General features: G+C 37.4%; 1 protein-coding gene across 1 annotated transcript in view; it reads right to left on the reverse strand.

Annotated features, from left to right (window-relative positions):
- The window catches only part of rdgB (retinal degeneration B), a 597,535-nt gene that overhangs the window by 278,623 nt on the left and 299,727 nt on the right, over positions 1-19,185 (reverse strand). The window contains exon 10 of the mRNA XM_090373500.1: positions 18,258-18,607. Within this exon, the coding sequence (XP_090229626.1) occupies positions 18,258-18,607 (350 nt within the window). The remainder of the gene's footprint in view (positions 1-18,257; positions 18,608-19,185) is intronic.

The raw sequence follows: 19,185 nt of genomic DNA on the forward strand, positions 1-19,185 counted from the left end.
CTGAGACCAATTGTATCCTGCTGTGGATCACCGACTTACGAGCTGTCTAAATTTGTCTCGAGACTTCTTTCTCCTCTAGTTGGCAAGACCACCCACACCGTCTCCAACAGTGTTGAATTCATAAAGAGGATTCGCACTGTATCCATCTCGCAGGATCAAGTTATGGCATCGTTCGACGTCATATCGCTCTTTACCTCCATCCCTGTGGAACTTGCCATTTCTTGTGCAAAACAACTCTTGGACAATGATAGAACCCTCAACGAAAGAACTGGTCTCACACCCGATGACATTTCCGCCGCCCTCAGACTGTGCTTAACAGGGGGTGCGATCATATTTAATGACTCAGTCTACCAGCAGATACATGGCACGGCCATGGGTTCCCCTGTCAGCTCGGTCACAGCAAACATCGTGATGGAGGAGTTAGAGGGACGTGCGTTTGCACACGCACCAGATCACATCGCCTTTTGGTGTCGCTATGTTGACGATGTGTTCGTGGTCATCCCTAGAGACTCAGGTCAGCGACTTCTATCATACCTCAACTCACTATCGCCCTTCATAAAATTCACGATTGAGCTGGAGTCGAACAACTCCTTACCATATTTAGACACACTTGTCCGACGTGAAGGCACATACCTGAGGACTACAGTTTATCGTAAGCCCATGTGTGCTGGCCAGTTCACCAACTTCCGGTCAGCACACGCGCGAGGCCACCTCCTCTCCACTGCTCGAACCTTGCTTACTCGCGCCTGGACACACTCCAGCTCCGCTGATGAAAGACGCAAAGAGGTCACTAGGGTCAAAGTAGACCTTACGAGGTGTGGCTACCCCATTGACGTCCTCGACAGGTGTGATCTACAGACACGTGACATCGTGACGACCAGCTACAACACCAACAGTGACGAGCCATCCACGAGGGCATTCATCCCATACTACCCCAACCTGTCACAACAGATCGGTAGAATCCTGAGAACGCACGGAATAAAGTGCATCCAACTCCCAGGCAAGAAACTGCGTTCTTTCATTTCCAACGTGAAAACACCTGTCCCCACCCTTCTGCAGAGCGGTTTGGTCTACCGCATCTCTTGCCGTGACTGCACTAGCTGCTACTTTGGAGAGACTGGACGTCGACTCGAGAAACGTCTCTCGGAGCACAAAAGAGCGATCCGTTTAGCGGATATAGAACACTCAGCTATTGCCGAACATGTCTGGACAACCCACCACGACATCGACCCACACCGCGATGTCGTGGTGGTAGACAGATCCCACCATTACCTAAAACGTACCTGGTTGGAATCGTTAAATATAAAATCTTCGGATAAATCCTTGAACAGGAACAGTGGTTGCCAAGTCAACCCGATCACAGAGTCGGTAGTTCTATCATTGGACAAGCGCTGGCCACGTCATCATGCGTCACAGCCACAGACGTCAACAAACAATTAAACCTCGCGTCTCACGCACCTGGCAGTGCACATCTTCATTCCAACTGCCATTCATGTATTTTTAATTCTGATGAAGGCTACCATATAGCCGAAAGCTCATATATTTCTTCTTTATTTGTACGCTCTGTGTATAACTGTAATAAATTCTTAATGAATCCAGAGCGCGTAGGCCTGTTTCGTTACGTTAGGAAAGACCTCATGATGAAAGACTTGTGGATTAACTCTAGGCATTTCCCCCCATAAACCTTGCATTGCAAGGCTTTATTGATGAAACATTTTTCTCAAAGCCTTAGTTGACAGGCAATTTCTGTAAAAACGGCATTCACTGAAACAGAGGAGGAGCAAAGGTTTTTACTAATGCCATTGAGGATACATTAAGGGAGAGGGGAAATTGCTAGTTTGAAGGTTTAGGGAAATATGCACATGACCAACTCAGGTTAATGACATGTGGCAAAACTGGTTGCGCAGGAATGTGCAACCAGTTTTGATCAATAACACACTATCATCTTCCCTCTACTGCAAATCAAAAGGCCTACATGCGCTATCGCTCACTCTCTCTCTGAGTGAGTGCACCATTAATTACCTAAACCATTTAAAAGTAAACTGCAATAGAGGTAACATCCATCACTCTACAAAACACCTATATAAGTAACTATAAGGGGTGTATTAGGACTGCCAAAAGCAATAAAGAACAAAAGTGAAGTTGTCTATACAATAGTAATGCCAGTAATATTACAAAAAAATTAATGCCAGTAGTACTGCAAATAAATTAAATTAATTTGAGATTTTGATAAAGTTAACTAATTCTGATGTAGTTCACCTTACAGAGATATGAAATGGAGAATTTCATTTCAGTGAACAGTGTGTGTGTTCAGGCAAAACGTGGAAGAGTGGAGGGATGGGGAAGTGTGCTTCTAATCAAAAAATTCCTGAGGGGAGCAGCAATCTATCCTGCGTAAGTTCAGGGAAACAAAGATATTGGGTCAGTGTAGAGCGAATGATTTGCAGTAGAGGGAAGATGATAGTATGGGTATGTTATTGATCAAATGACTCAGAGTAGTATAACAAAAAAAAAAAAAAAAAAAACAAATTGCTTTAGGCAATTTGAATGGGCTGGGCAATACAACTGTCTCATTATGGGCAACTTCAAGCTATCTCTTACAGACTGGACTACATGGACCAGAAATACCCATTACATGGTAAATTTCAACAAACTGGATGACTGATACTTATCCAAGCATGTCTGAGAGACTGCAAGGGGCTCTAATATTTCATATGTGGATATCACTAGGAACCTAACCGTATAAAAAAACTTGAAAATAAGAGATTCAATAGCAGTGAGTGACCATAACACTATAAAATAGGTTGTATCGACAGAAAGCTAAAGGTGTGCAAAATGTAAAGGTGACAGCTTATTCAAGAGAGGGAATTATAATGGAATCAGTTATTATTTGGGCTCAATTAACTGCAGAGCCTACTGTATAGTGTCATATACAAATATGATATAGGAAATATTCAAAAGATTCATCCAAAGGGCAAAAGTGTATACCAGTTGTCAAGTTCTGTAAACTTAAGATGCCAAAATTAATGACTAGTGAAGTTAACTGTTTAAATGAGCAAAAGCAACAAATGTGGGACAGTTATAGACCACAAGATTCTGAGGTGTATAAGCATTATAAAAGAATATGTAACAAAGCCATTGATATGGTAAGATATGCAAAAGCTGTTATGAGAAAGCACCAGTAAAGAGGTAAGAACATGGATAGGGAGTTCTCATATGTGAATACAAAAAAGAAAAGGGTAAATCAAATAGGTCCCTTAACTAGTCACAGTGGAAGGTTCATACAAATCCAGCAGAAATGACTGAGTTGAACAGATATTTCTTAACAATATTTACGGTCAAACATATGCTGAAATCTCTAGGAAGTGTTAAGGAGTCAGTTGCAGCAAGATAAGTAATAAATGATCTCAGAAAGGTGTCTGTTTAGAAAATGTACTCATGTTAAAGGAGGAAAAGGCTCTCCCCGTTAGCCTCAATAGCCTTTTCACCTTTCCCAGTGAAGGAATGTATATATTCAGTTATAGTTAAAAAGCCTGCATTTGAGTATACCAAACTACTTGGAATGTTAATAAGAGTGTCATAAGACTCCAAAAAATTCCCCTTGGACTGGAGAAGCACCAATGTCTCTCCAATCCACAAAGGCAGTACTAAAGAAGAGGTAGGTAACCCATATAGGCCACAGAGTTTAACTTCTGTAGTAGAGAAGATCACAGAGTCTATGGCTAAGGATGTGATTCAGAACTATCATGACAAGGATGGTATCTTGAAAAGATGCCAGAAAGTGTTTGTTTATGGGAGGTCATGCCTGACTAATTTGATAAATTATTATGATGTAGGAATTAATCAGCTAGATGCAGTTAACAATTTTGACATGGTATATCTAGACTTTAGTAAAGCTTCTGATACTGTCCCTCACAGAAGGCTGTTTTATAAACTGAAAGAAGCTGGAATTACTGATAAGATCCTATGTTGAATTGCAAGTTGGCTAAAAAATAGGAGACAGATGGTCATCATGGTCAATTCAAAGAGGACCAGTGTAATAAATGAGGTCCCTCAGAGCTCAATATTGAGTACCCTCTTAATTTTAATATTTTCATAAATGATAATGACACATGTACTCAGAGAAAGCTGTCCAAATTTGCTGATGATATGAAGGTGGAAACAGTGGGTAACAATTCAAGCCAGACCAACACACTTCACATATGGTCAGAAAATTGGCAACTACAGTTTAATGCTTCTAAATATAAGATTATGCATTTGGAGAAATCCTAGAGGATATATATATATATATATATATATATATATATAGGGGAGCTCAAAATGGTTAGAGGAGAAAAGCTTACTTGTTATGATTCAACATGACACTAAATCTTTGATGCAGTGTAAAAAGGCAGCTAGAAAGGCACATGGTGTCCAGTCCGTGATTCACAGGACCTTTGCTAGGGAGGAGGACCAGGATTTTTTTTTGGCTGGTGCAGCAAAAGCCTCAGGCTTCCTTGCACCTTATAGCTAATGATAATAATAATAATTATTATTATTCCTCTATATAAGACAAGGACAGATGCATTGGGAATTTTGTATTCAGTTCTGGAGACGCCTCATAAAAGCATAAACATTTAGAGAGGGTTCACAGAAGGGAAATCATATTACTGATGTATGTATATTGATGTACATCCACTAGACATCTAAGGGAGATCTGATTGAGGTATACAGGGTGTCTCAAAAATATTGGTACAAACGTTTAGGGGAGATAGATAACATCTAAAGGAATGTGAATCGCATAGGAACCCATAACCAGAAACGTCACCATAAGTCGGTACACGGCGCTGTTCATCAGTTCGCAAGAGGGAAAATTTCTGGTTTACTCATTCAAGCAGTAGTCGCCGCACAAAGAGCATGCATCGATATAAGAACTGTGAGCTGGCAGACACGCACCTAGTGTATGGATTAGCAGAGGGCAATGGAAGAGCCGCTCAATGAATTTATGAAGAACGCTTCCCAGACAGACATGTACCGGACCACCGTTTTTTTGCGCGTGTGCATCAAAATTTGTGCGATTATGGGTCATTTAGAGGAACAGAAGTAGTGCGGGCAGACCATGTTCGACGCAAACTCCCGCCATGGAAGAAAGCGTTGAATGCCATCCAGAATAATCCTACTACCAGCACACGTGCCATTGCCCCTGTCTTAGAAGTGTCTCGTTGCAGTGTACAGCGTGTCTGGCACGACGAATCCTTACCCCTTTCATCTCGAAAGGGTTCAGTTACTGCTCCCCCAAGATCATCCTGCACATGTGGCTTTTGCGCATTGGTTTCTTCAAGAAAGTGTTCAAGACGAATTTTCAAGCCTATGTTTTGTTCACGGATGAGGCTTATTTCACTCGGGAAGGCTTATTCAATCAGCACAACAGTCATGTGTGGGCTCAGGACAACCCACACGGTGTGCGTCCCTATGCAGCACAACATCGCTTCACAATAAAGCGATGTTGTGGGCAGGTATGGTCAGTGATTGCTTAGTCGGCCCATACCTGTTACCATCCCGCATGAACTCCGCTAAATATCGGATCTTTCTTCTTGATGATGTTCCCGCAAATGTGAGGCGCAACATTTGGTTTCAACATGACGGGGTCACCTGCCCATTATGGAAGGTGTGTTCGTGACCATTTGAACAGGCGTTTTGGGCGTCCATGGATTGGCCGTGGTGGACCCATTGCCTGGTCCCCACGCTCACCTGATTTATTGAGCCTTGATTTCTTTTTTGGGGGTCCCTCAAATCTATCGTGTATGAATCGCCTGTGGAGACGGAAATGGATCTCGTGGCGAGACTCGTCTGCGCTGCTGCTACTGTCAAAGAAACTCCAGGTGTGTTTGACCGTGTCCGCCAATCCATGCTGCATAGGTCATGCATTGCGTCTCATGGTGGAACCTTCGAGCATCTGTTGTAACATCATGAAATGCATCCATCTCGTACTCCATTGTTAATATTATGTCAAATAAATGTTTGCCACTAATTACTGTCTTGTGCCATTTCTGCTTCTTGTGCCTCTTCTACTACTTTCCCGTGACGTTTCCGGTTATGGGTTCCTATGTGTTTCACATTCCTTTAGATGTTACCTACCTCCCCTAAACGTTTGTACCAATATTTTTGAGACACCCTGTATAAAGTGCTGAAAGCAGTGAGCAAAATGAACGAGGAAGGTATCTTCTCTCTTGTAGGTGAGAAAAGAACCAGGAGACAGAAATATAAAATCTCATGGAATAACCATGGCCAGGGCGGACAAATACTGGAAAAAGTTGCCTAATGATGTAATAGCATTAGCCATATAAAAAAAAAAAAAAAAAAAAATTTCTTGTTTATACTCTGGCACAACCACCAGGTCAGTGGAGTTTACAATAAATCATTGATACAAATGTTAATCGTATTTAGGAGTCATGGGCTTGAACGCCGGTCCACTCAAAGAGCACGTGCTACTGCACTCAAGCTCCAGACCACTCGGCTACGTCATAGTGCAAAGAAGCCACAGGCTTTTTGCTGCACTGGCCTAAGAAAATAGACTGATTATGCACTTCATTCCTCACATATTAACTATCCAGCAGACCTCTGAATTTACTCAAATTATCAACCTCAATTATCTGCAGAGGCAACTTGTTCCAGTAATCAACAACTCTCTGGCTAAAGAGAAAACTTTGTACAATCCAGCCTAAACCTCTTCTCCTGTAATTTGAAATTATGGCCACTAGTTCTGGAATTCTCCATACCAGTGAAAATTCTGCTTTCATTCACTTTACTAACCCTTCTTGAAACCTTATAAACCTCAATCAGGGGTTTTCAAACTCACGAAGAATTCCAAACGGCATAGTATCTTGAAACTTTACATTTGATCAACGATCACCATTATGGCTTTCACCAAAAGTATGGGTTTTGATCCACTGGTGATATAATAGCTTATGTTACTCATCTTTTGATAAATTCAATGGACACATTTGGCAAACTGAAGTAGTGGCTCTTGAAATTTCAAAGTTTCAAATCATGATTGGCATAAAGGGCTTCTAAGTTCCCATCTTATGCTTTGCCAACCGTTTTTTGCAAACTATCTCTCTTTTTCTGACTGCTCACTATGGGGATAGTAGATGGTGCTATCTCTTCTAACTTCTTTGCTAATTCTAGGGCTTCCTCAAGGTTCAGTTAGCATTAGCATTAGTAGAGGCACTTGATGCAAGAAAGCAAGCTTATGCAGCATCAGCCAAAAAAAATAAATAAATAATAATAAATAAATAAAAAATAACCACTTCCACTTCACCCCTCTGTTCATTCGAAGTACCTGTCCAGCTGAGCCTTAAACTTATTTAGGCTATCAACTTCCACAACAAGGGATGGAAGTCTGTTCCACCAACCAACCACCCGCTGGCTAAAGGCAAATTTCCGCACGTGTATCCTACATCTGTCTTTCCTCAATTTGAATTTATGCCCTCTCAGGTGACTATTCTGAGTGAGAGGAAGAATCCTATCAGCATTGAGCATGCTCAAACCATTCAAGGCTTTATACACCTCTATCAGATCACCTCGCTGGTGCCTAGTCTCCAGACACTGTAATTTGCAAAACTTAAGCCTTTCTTCGTAAGAGCACCCCTTTGTTCCATTCACTAATCTTGTTGCAATTCTCTGTACTCGTTCCAGCAGCTCTACATCCTTCTTGAAATGAGGCCTCCAGGCCTGTATACAGTACTCTAGAGCAGACTGGGCTAGCCAGGTAGGTAAAGTGCCTGCCTGGCAACCCAAAGGTCGCGGGTTCGATTCCCACCTCGGGCTTGGATCACAGTAAAATGCAAAAACTTTGGGAGGTGCAATATGGCCATAGAAGCTGATGCGCCAACAACTAACAAAAAAAAAAAAAAAAAAAAAAAAAAAAAGACAGTACTCTAGATGTGGCCTGACCATTGCCTTATACAAGGGAATAATCACCTCCTTATTCCTGCTAGAAAAATCCCTGTATATCATTGGCAATACACCATGAGCTACTCTTGGCATTAGTTCCTTTTTTCCCCAACTATTGATAACTGCATAGTAAGTGATTTTGTCTATATTTCCTCATTCACACAACTTTGTTGACTTCAGGACCTATAATTAAAAAATTACATGATTGAAACGGCATGAAACTCGTTTACTGTTTGAAGTGTTATATAATAGGCACAGAAATTTTTAACACTGAACCACAACCCTTTCTTACTCAAACCACACCTCATATATTAATCACCATTTATTATATTAAAATATTGATTGGATTTCCAATAATGACTGGAAATCCAATCCAAAATTTTGCTGATTACAGCATACTACATTTCACCTTCCAGTTTGAGAAACCTTGTCCTGCACCTAAAGTCTTTTGATCATCTCCAAGAAATTCTCCAAAGGGCGAAAGAATACAACTTCGATCCTTCTAAAATTCAGACCTGCTTAAATTTCCAACAAAAAAAAAAAAACGATCTACTGTGCTTATGCTCATCTTCAATGACCATTTTCTAGACAAGTTCACATATCTCTATTAGGGCTTATTCTAACTTCTTACATGTTTCTTGGCCTAAACATCAGAAATACTGCTTCTTCTACATCCAAAAAACTAGATTTTCTTTTTAGCTCTTGGCATTTCTTTTCTTCTAGACAACTATGTACAAATCTCAAATTTGTCCTACCATGGAATATTGTTTCCATATCTGGAATGGTGCCCTCCAACCAAAAAGCACTCTCAAGCATCATGACAACTTTCAAAAGATGGCAGTCGGGTTAATTAATGATGAATCTCTTCCGAAGGCCCTGCACTCTCTGTATCATAAACATTCGGTTTCTGCTGCTTCCCTTTTCCATAGCTATTTCCATGGTTGGTCACTATTCTTCTGAAGATATAACAGACAGCACAGAAAATACGACTTCCTTCTGTTTTGTGTGTTTCAGAAGTTTTGTGCAAGATTGCTAGAGTTGAAGGCCAAATCATTAATTAGCCAATTTTTTAATGAATATAAGCTGTTATTCGTAAACTTTTTTTAAAAATTATAAATTTAATGGCAGAATTATAGCTTTTGACAAAACCATTTACTATTTTTTTACAAAAAAAAAAAAAAAAATGTAGAAAAACTGTTACAATGGTGAGATGCAATGGTGGCTTGCTAAAAGGTGCCACTAAGCCACACCATTATCACAGAAACATATTATCACAGATATATACTTTTTTCTATTTATTACTGATTAGGATTTATTATGTATTTATAACCGATGTTACAAATGACAATGTTATATAATTTTCTGTCATTCCTAAGTGAATAGAATGAAATAAAGCAACTTGCCACTCTAAAACTGGCTTTCATACCCTAGATATGTCAATTAACCCCTACACCTATGCATAGCAATGCTTTGGAACTCTCCTCCACCAGCCTGAAGATCGAATGAATATGCTAGAGAGTCTAGCTCCAGTTTCTAGGATCACATGCATTTGTTAGTAGTGTTTATCCACAATGAATAAGAAAGGAGCAGCAGTCCTCCAAACATATGGTTATTTATGTAATTGCAAAATTTTATTAAATAGTTAAATTATATATATAATAATGCAGTATGGCCTTCAGCGTCTATATTTCAGATAATTTATTAAAAAAAAAAAAAAAAAAAAAAGCTTTTAAATACCAAAATAATAGTAAATTCTAAGATCTAGAACTATATTTAACAGTCTGCATCGGTAAAATGAAATATCAAAACTTTGCTTTATTTCCAACTTTCATCATGGTGATAATACAGTAAACCAAAAATTCAAAATAAGTGAAATTGTTTATTTTTTTAAGAAAATTTTCTTCCCAAATCATAGCATGGTAACAGAAACAAGGAATCAAAGGAAAAAACAATAAACAGGCGACTGAATACCTTATTCGCATTATTTGGAATATATTGAATATCTCACCTGGAAACTTTATAAGATGCTGATATATATTCCCACCCTCCCATGCCCTTGTTTAAAAATGAAAAAGTGGTTGAAGAAGTTTTGTTCACATAATGGCCCTGCCGTCTAGACTTGGCTATCAGGAGCAATGCCAAAGCCTCATCAGAAATGGCTTACTATTCTCTCACACTCAGCACTGCTATGAGGAATTGTTAAAGTGCCAAGAATGACCTGGGATGAAATGTTAAATTTCAAGCTTCCTTGTGCACTTATCCATTCCCCAAATAAAGGACCACTACATATCAATTCTTTCATAATTGCATCTGGTATGCTCTTACACTAAAACTGACAGAACTGATGTTGCAGCAAACATCCATTGTTTTATCTATTATTATTGTTATTAGCAGTAGTAGCATATAATGCAAGATAGCAAGCATAAAATGCATCAGCAAAAAAAAAAAAAACTCCAACATCACCTTACCATCCATTTCCATAATTTGTCTCATTCTTCCTTGAAATTATTAATACTACCCACTTTGACAACAACAGATAAGTTTCTTTGAATAATCAACCACCCTGGCTGAAAGCAAGCTTCCACACACCCATCCTGTAACCATCCTTCCTCAATATGAATTTATGCTTCTTCATATATGTGTAGTCTGAGCAAGGGGAAGAATGCCATCAGCACTGAGCTTGCTCAATCCATTCAAAACCTTAAACACTTCATTCGGATCAACTCGCAAGTGCCTGATCTCCAGATGTTGCAATTTGCAGAACTGAAGCCTGTCTTGGTAAGATCACCTTTTTGCTTTATACAATGGGATAATCACTTCCCTATCATTGCTAGCAAAGTTCCTGTATATCATAGACAAAACCCCATGAGCAGTCCTGGAAGCCTGTTTACATTGCTCAGATAAATTTGAATGTCTGATTGCACAATTACTTCCCAGGTCTTTTTCCTTTTTCTACTATCCTGAGTGTAGTCCCACACAGTTAGAGCCTTAATCTGGAATTACTGCTATCCACATGCAGTATCTTGTATTTGTCAATGTCAAATTTCATCTGCCATTTTTCAGCAGAACTGCCAAATTTTTCTAGATCTTGTTGAAATAGCATACTCTGATTATTGTTTTTAATCCTGCCAACCTTTGTATCATCCAAGCAAACTTACACATTAACCTGATATACCTTCATTAATATCATTATATAGAAAACAACAATGAGCTGAGCATTGAACCCAGTTGGACTCCAATAATAACAGTAGTCCTTGAAGAGCACTGTCCATTAATAACCATTCCCTGTCTTCTCGCACTCAACCATCCCTTTATCCAAAGCAGTGTGTCCTAATGCCACACTGCTCCAATTTGTACAGCAGTCTTTTATTTGCAATAGTATCAAAGCTTTCCTGAAATCCAAGCATATGATTTCAAAATTATTATTATTTTTATACAGTCCATTCTGGTTATTTGGGACACATCGGGACTAGTGCATTTTGGCCTGATTAAGCAGCTTCCCCAATTATCTGAAGTTTCACGTAAATAGTTAAAAATACAATGTATCCCCCCCCCCTTAACAATTGGTTCACTGTACAATCAAATCATGTTATGACAGACTCAACATAGTAAAGTACCATTCACTATACGATGTGCAGTAAGCGCCGGTCATTGTGATCACGTTTGTGAATTGAATTTTAATTCTATTAAACAGCAATTCTAATTAGTGAAAATAGGAGGAATATTATCCACATGCTATAAAGATATATTAAGCACAAATTTACTCTTTATTACCTTACCAATTAAAAAAATAAATGATTTGTGAAAATTGGTAGAATATACGTGATAATTGGAATAATTAATATGTACTGTAATATGTACATACGAACTAGTTTACATTTCTGTTCACTGAAATTTGTGGGTGGGGGTTAAAATTTAAAACAGTAAAAAGATAAGCAATCAATAACAAAGAACACGGCACACACAAATTGCAAGTAACACAATACGCGCGAGTGAGAACGGAGTAACGAGTTACAAAGCTTTAAAAATAGGAATGAAAAGATCTGAAAATTAATTTTTTTATATGATTGAAGATTTCATGGAAGTGTAAACACATTTCACCATAACAACCCACAGAATTCCAGCTGTCGGTATTATCGCAAATTCAATAAGATCGAGTTTACTGTCCGTTTATGATAGATTTCACTAATAGAAAAGCCCAATAAACAGGTGACTGCTAATTGTTTTATAGTTGTGACTTCCATAATTTATCCCAGAATTTTGACCGAACCACGTGGTACTGTCTGAGACAATCGTAGAGTAATCTCCAGTGCTGCGGTCTCCCTCCCCGGTTAAATGGCATGCTGTCCCAATTAAGTGAAGTATACCCTGGCTATTTTCTCGATTGGTTTCTGTTTTTTAAGATTTGCCCAAAATAAACGGCTGCTGCCCCGATTAACCGGTGGCCCAAATAACCGGAATCCACTGTATATATTTTTATTTCTTAACCTTTAAGTCTGGAAACTTATGCGCAATAAATATCAAATTTGAAAATGATGCACTGTAAACTGTTATAATTCATGCAGAAGTTACCATTGGAAAAAAAAAATATATATATATATATATAATTTATTTTTTTTATTATTATTATTATTTTTTTCAATGGTAACTTCTGCACCACATAGCCAAATGCATCTATAACATACTTCCTCACTGAGCAAAAGAACAAAATCTTCTGCTTTTGTTTCTTCTGGTAAACCAAGAAAACGTCGAAAGATTTTTTCTTGGTTAATTACAAAAACATTTACTACAAAATGATATTGTAGTTAACATTGTCTGACACTAAGCCCTCATAATCATCCCTCTGATTTAGTCTGCTATAATAGTAATTAATTTAAAAAATGGAAGTGAAAGATTGAAAACTTTTGTTAATATAAATTTTCACAAAACGTTTCTACAACATATCTGATTATCTGAACTGCATTCTAGATAGCAGTAAATATCCACCAATTATCCATCCACTTTCACAGGAAGGCATGCCGATCCCTTTTCACCACACAAATTAATAATACAAGTACGGCCTATTCCCATCAAGTGATCAATCTTCTCTTTCAATAGCCTTGCTACCCTAGTTTTTAGGCCTAACATAACAGGTGCATTATCAAGTGCCAGACAATTTTTGAAGAATCTCACATACTTTCAAGTTGTTCAGAAGTTGTCTGGTGGCACTGAAAGTAAGCTACTTTTGATTCAACAATTTTTATGGGATATAGCTTGAAATCACTTTGATTACTGCCATCTGTAGCAACAGAATATGGCTCATTTTTCAGAGACATCACTATCTCTTCTTTTCCTATCCATGCGGTTTTGCTAATAATGCCTTTTGTTCGTGAAACATCCTCTTTCGCAATCTTATTTATTTTTTTTTGTTTTTGTTATTTCACTATCAAGAAAAGTACTTCTAAAAATGCATCTGCATGATCAAGATAGCTTGGAGGATGATTATGTTCTGTGACAAAAGACGCAAATAAACTTTCGGCACATATGACATCATCATTATGACAATGAAATGCAACACCTATTATGCCTGATTACATAACATTTTCTGCCACTTGAAATTGAAATATCATATCTGCATATAAATAAATAAATTTTTCATTTATTGCAACTACAGCAAGCCCATCACAGCACTAGGCTAGGGGCATAAATTCAGTACAAAGGAGACAAATATATATATACAGTATATAAAAAATACATAGGATATTCTATATATACATTAACAACGAATATGAATTATAATGATCAAAAATATATATTGCAGAACATCACGTTTGGCTCTCGGATGTAGTTAATGGGTTGCAGGCAGGCAGTTGTTTATATTTCTCATGATTTGTTTGGAAATGAGACTCCTGTAGGCTTCAGAGTTGAGCAACCTCTTACAATCAATGTTGTGATAATTTATGAGGTGAAGGGATGCATTGGGGAACATCCTGTCCATTTGTTTTAGTCTGGAGAGTTTGAATTGTTGTTGGTTTCTTGAGTTTTCTCTGTTGGTGGGAGCTATTATGTTGACTAGGTTTGGTGAACTGGATGCAGAAGTAATTAACTTTGCAAGAAGCATGACTCCAGACTCATTGATCATCTGTTGCAGAGGCTTTGTTTTTAAGTTTTTATAAAGCTGTTGCCTGGATATTGTATGGGGAAAACGAATTTTATTGTTCAGCCATCTAAGAACCCAATACTCTAGCGCAAGGAATTTTTAACGGTAACTTGAGGAGCACCAGACCAGATTTCGGAGGCATAGGACAGAATGGGAAAAATGCATCTCTGAACATGGTTAATGACTGTTTTTCTATCTTCAATCGCGCTGTTTCTTGCTTGATCAGCCATCTTGATTTTTGAATTTTTTTAGCAACATATACATAGTGAGAATTAAATGAAAGATTTTTGTCAAAAACAACTCTTAGGTCTTTGTGAGCAAATACGTTGGGAATTGAAACATTTGCGATTTTAATTTCTATGTGGTTTGGTTGTTTCTATAAGGAATAAGTTATTTGAGCAGATTTTTTTATATTTATAGTCAGATTGAGATTCTTCAGATACTTGATGATTCCGCACATCTGTAAATTCGCATCATGGCTAACCTTGGAAACGTCATCACAGGATTTGGAAATAATAAACAACTTTAAATCATCGGCATAAGCCAGCAGATTTGGATTTTCTTGTAGAAGTGGTTGTAGAGATTCTGAAAATATAACACTGGAGAGAACACCTCCTTGAGGAACGCCTGGTGTGGTTGTGACGAGAATATTATCAGTATTAGTGGGGAAGATGAGATTTCTATGATTTAGGCTGTATTGAAGATAGGATATAACCATTGTGTCAATGAGGAAATGATTTTTCAGTATTTCGATGGCTTTCTTGTGATCAATGTTGTCGAAAGCACTTTTGATGTCTAAGTAAATGACATCGCATTGTGCTTTATCCTGAAATGCAGTTTGGATGCACACAATGGTGTCAGCTAGGCTTGTTGTTGTAGAGCGCTCTGTAGGACCAAAATGCATGTTGTCGGGTGCATTAGCGAAGATCACATCCCGAAGATATGGCAGCATGATCTTATCAATAATCTTAGCGATTATTGACGATACAGCAATTGGACGATAGCTTATATGGTTATTATTACTAGCCTGCTTTGGAATCAGGGTAAATCTAAAAGTCTTCCATAATCTTGGAAGGAATGGCTGGAAGATGCAACTGGAAATAATATGAACTAGAGAATCAATGATGAATGCACTGGACAATTTAATAATAAAACTAGGGATGCCGTCAGAGCCTTCACTACTATCAATTCGTAGTTTGTTAATAATTTTCTGAACTGTATTCTTGTTTACAAGTTGGTTGATTGGCAAGGCTTGATTAGGATGCATTTCATGTTGAATGCTATTTGCGTGTTTATAAGAATTGAATTCTTTAAATTTGTTTTGCATATCTTCATTGCAGATATGCAAAACAAAATTGCATATCTACAAAATCAAAACAATATGTCAAAATTGCATGTTTCCATATTTAATTTTATCCATTCCAAAGTCTGGTCATGCTGCAAGGTAGCTCTTGTTTTTGAAGAAAGTGCTCTTTTATTATGCTTGAGCCTGAACGTTAAGTAATTTTTGTACGCCTGAATTTTTTTGAGCTGAAACAGTGCTCTGCTCTTTTTATACTTTGTGTGTGTTGATGAAGTGCCGTACTTCTTCCACTGCCTGTGCCTGTGGCATTTTTGTTTCCTTTTAAAGTATGGTTTTAGATGAGATTTGAACCACGGTTTGGATTAAGAAGAAAGTCTTACAAGTTTGGATGCCGACTCTGTTTTTAATTGATTTAACCATTTTATTAGTAAAAACGTGGCATCCTGAATAGGTATATTTTTAAGAAAATCCCATGGATAGTATTTTAAGAGTTGCAAAAACTTTCTTTCTAAAGGAATTTAACTGATGATATTCTTTTAGTGCTTTCTAGAGGGAGGTGAGGATTCCCACAGCAAATTGTTGCTTGCAATTCTATACTTTTGTGGTCAGATCTAAATGTAATGTTGCTACTATGCTTTTCTTGAAGTTGAAGATTGGAATAAACTAGATCAAGCGCTTGATTACCTCTTGTAGCAGGGACGTTGATACTTTTAGCTCCTAGAACTAATAAGGAATCGGACAGCAATTTCATTTGCGAATTATATTTGGGCAGGGGGGAGATTAAAGTCGCCCATTATAATTATGTTAGATTGAGACTTATGAACAGTGATGATCCAGGTTAATACTTCGTTGATAATATCATCAGTAGGTCCAGGCGGAATATAAATATTATATATTTGAAGTAGTGAATCTTTAAGTTGGATCAGAAGAGAAATTCCCTCAAAGTTGTAGGAACAGGAGTTGTAGGTGTTAATAACTTTAATGTTGGATTTTAAAATAATTGCTGATCCTCCACCTCTTCGATTAATCCTAGATGTCATGTATGGAGTGTAGTTTAGATTTTACGGCAGTAGAAAAACATCATGAAGAGGCTCTTGCATCCATGTTTCAACTAAACATATTATATCATGAGTTTCTTCAACCAAAAGTGCTATAAGCGTAGACAGTTTATTTTTTACGCTTCTTACATTCTGAAGAAAAATGTTGAGATTAACATAGGTGTTAGAAGGATGTTCGCAAGCATTAGGAGGAAGGATAAATGATGGACTATGATGGGAACCCGGACTGGTATTCTCTAGCTATGCAGAGAGCTCAACAGATTGAGAGTTAGACGTTAACTCCTCACTGAAGTTGTTGACAGAACCTAGAACAGTTCCATAAAATGGCATGACTAGTAGACCATTCGGCCAGATATCAGGATTTAGATACTTTTGAAGGTCACAATCCTTTAGTTCAATTCTGAAGGAAGCGTAAGTTGGATGTTTGGTATGGTAGACAAGGCAACCTCATGGTTCAGATTTTACAATTTGTGAAAAATGTTGCATATATATCATCTGAAATTTTATGTATTATTTCTGGTATCTTACTGAGAGGCATTTGTTAATCAGCTATGCAATAATATGCAAATACTATGAAATTATTGTACCAACAAATGCTATTATCACACATTTCTGTTTTACATTGTAGACTACTACAGCACACTTGATGGGCAATTCATCCTGATACCAATGCAAAAATAAGCAGACATTTGCAAATAAAAAAAAAAAAATCTTGAATGTGGTACTCACCCACCCTATTGTTTGAGAGGCACCATGCTTGTGATATCCCTACAATGTTTGAATTTTATGACTTTACCAATACTTCAAATTCATTGAATTTATTTACTATATTCTCACCATTAGTGTGCAAACATATATGTGTGCATCTACTTTTACTTCTAGTCAATTTACACAGCCTTGTCCCATGACGACATCCAAAGCAGTCCCTGTAACTCTCATATCATGTTTTTACAGGCTGCCACATGCACTCATTAGAAGGAGTGCAAGAATCAAGTTTACCTCTGCTTGCAGTAGACATTAAACTATTGGACTTTGTATCCCCCCAAACTAGCAATTTCTTAACCTATCTACCTACCTACCATTGCCTCCATAGCATCAGCAAATATTGTTGCACTGCTTCTATTTAAGTCTCATCCATTTAAAACCAGTCTCTCTTGTTTTATAGGGATGGGACACACTAACCAAGGTGAGAAAAATTTTACCCAATGAAATTTGCACAATCTCTCTCCAGGGTGGAACTGACTGACAAGGCTGTCAGTTCCATGTCCTCCCTCCTATCATATCTGGGCAAAATTCCAGACACATTCAAATTTAATCCTAAGTGTGGCTTTTTCTTAACAATGCCCTATACCTGTTAATTAAATATTCAGATAGCCTATTCTTAATATCATTAGTACCAACTTGTATAACAGTAACCATACTAATGACACTGGTACTAATAACATTATCCTTTTATGCCCTTAAAATATTATAACTGTTCTATAACTTTATTAACTTTTGACCCTGGAAAACAAGTTGGAAGCATTTGATGATGCATGAAAAGATGATCCCTGCCAATTGTCAATCTCAGTGAATAAAGACAGTAATGCCAAACTATTCAATCCTGGCTCACTGAAAATATCTTTTAAAGCTAGATGAGAATAATGTTGTCCTCCATAGCTGGTGGAAAATGTAACACACTTTCATATGTTAGCAGAAGTATCACAGGAATATTTAATGAGTGCATATTTAGGTTTACACAATACACACATACAAAAAAAAAAAAAAAAAACAGACCAAATTAATTTATCAAGATGTGGCAAGCAATATTAATGATACTCACGTGACATTGTCATAAAATGCCGGTTCTGATTCTTGAGGATGAGAATATGATTTTCTATATGGTCTTACTGTTGATCCTGTTGCAGTGGCCCTGAATTTTTTGCTCTCTGAACTTTCTTCAGTTTCCTCATTACCACTACCATCACTAATTGAAATTAAAGGGTTAGGCCGAGGAACAACACTAGGACTAGGAGGATAATGGGCAGGAATTTGTTGCTGCTGCTGTTGTTGTATTGTTGGATCAAGTTCATTTATACTGTTTTCACTGCCATAATGACTACTGTACTGAACATTACGACAAAGAGCATCATATGCCATAAGTGAACCTACACTATCACCTACAATTATTACCTGTAAAGGGAAAATTTTGTATGTTAATAGATGTTATAATACTACTATACTTTTATCTTATACAATATGTGAAGGAAATGTTTTTGCTGCCAAAAAGCTGACCATACAATAGTTATTACGAAGTTCATCTGCCAGGTGATAGTGAAATGACAACTATTGAATCATTTGCTGTTCATTTCAAGACCTTTGGCTCTGTAACTGAGAGTAACATGTTATAAACTAAGGTTGTGCAGAGTGCTCTTTGCAATTTTCATTTTTCAGAAAATTAGTGACTTTAAAGAACAATGCTAGTACATCAAGTTCTTTTTCCATACTAGGCAAAATCGCATTAGAACATAATGATATATTTAATACTTCCTTTGGAAAGGAAGAAATAAGCAAAACTGAAACATTTAACTTGGTTTTTAATTTAAAAATGGAATGGCACATTTATGATGGTGAATTTTCAGCACATCCATCCTTAAAAAAAATGGAGATATATTAATATGGATTAAAAAACTCATTTGTGAAAACAAGCATCTCATTATCTGCAATTTTGCTATTAGGATGGAATGTCATTTGGATGAAGCCAAATGCAT

The sequence above is a fragment of the Mastigoproctus giganteus genome, chromosome 5 (genome assembly GCF_048544385.1).
Source record: "Mastigoproctus giganteus isolate SK-2022 chromosome 5, ASM4854438v1, whole genome shotgun sequence".
NCBI classification, from domain to species: Eukaryota; Metazoa; Arthropoda; class Arachnida; order Uropygi; family Thelyphonidae; genus Mastigoproctus; species Mastigoproctus giganteus.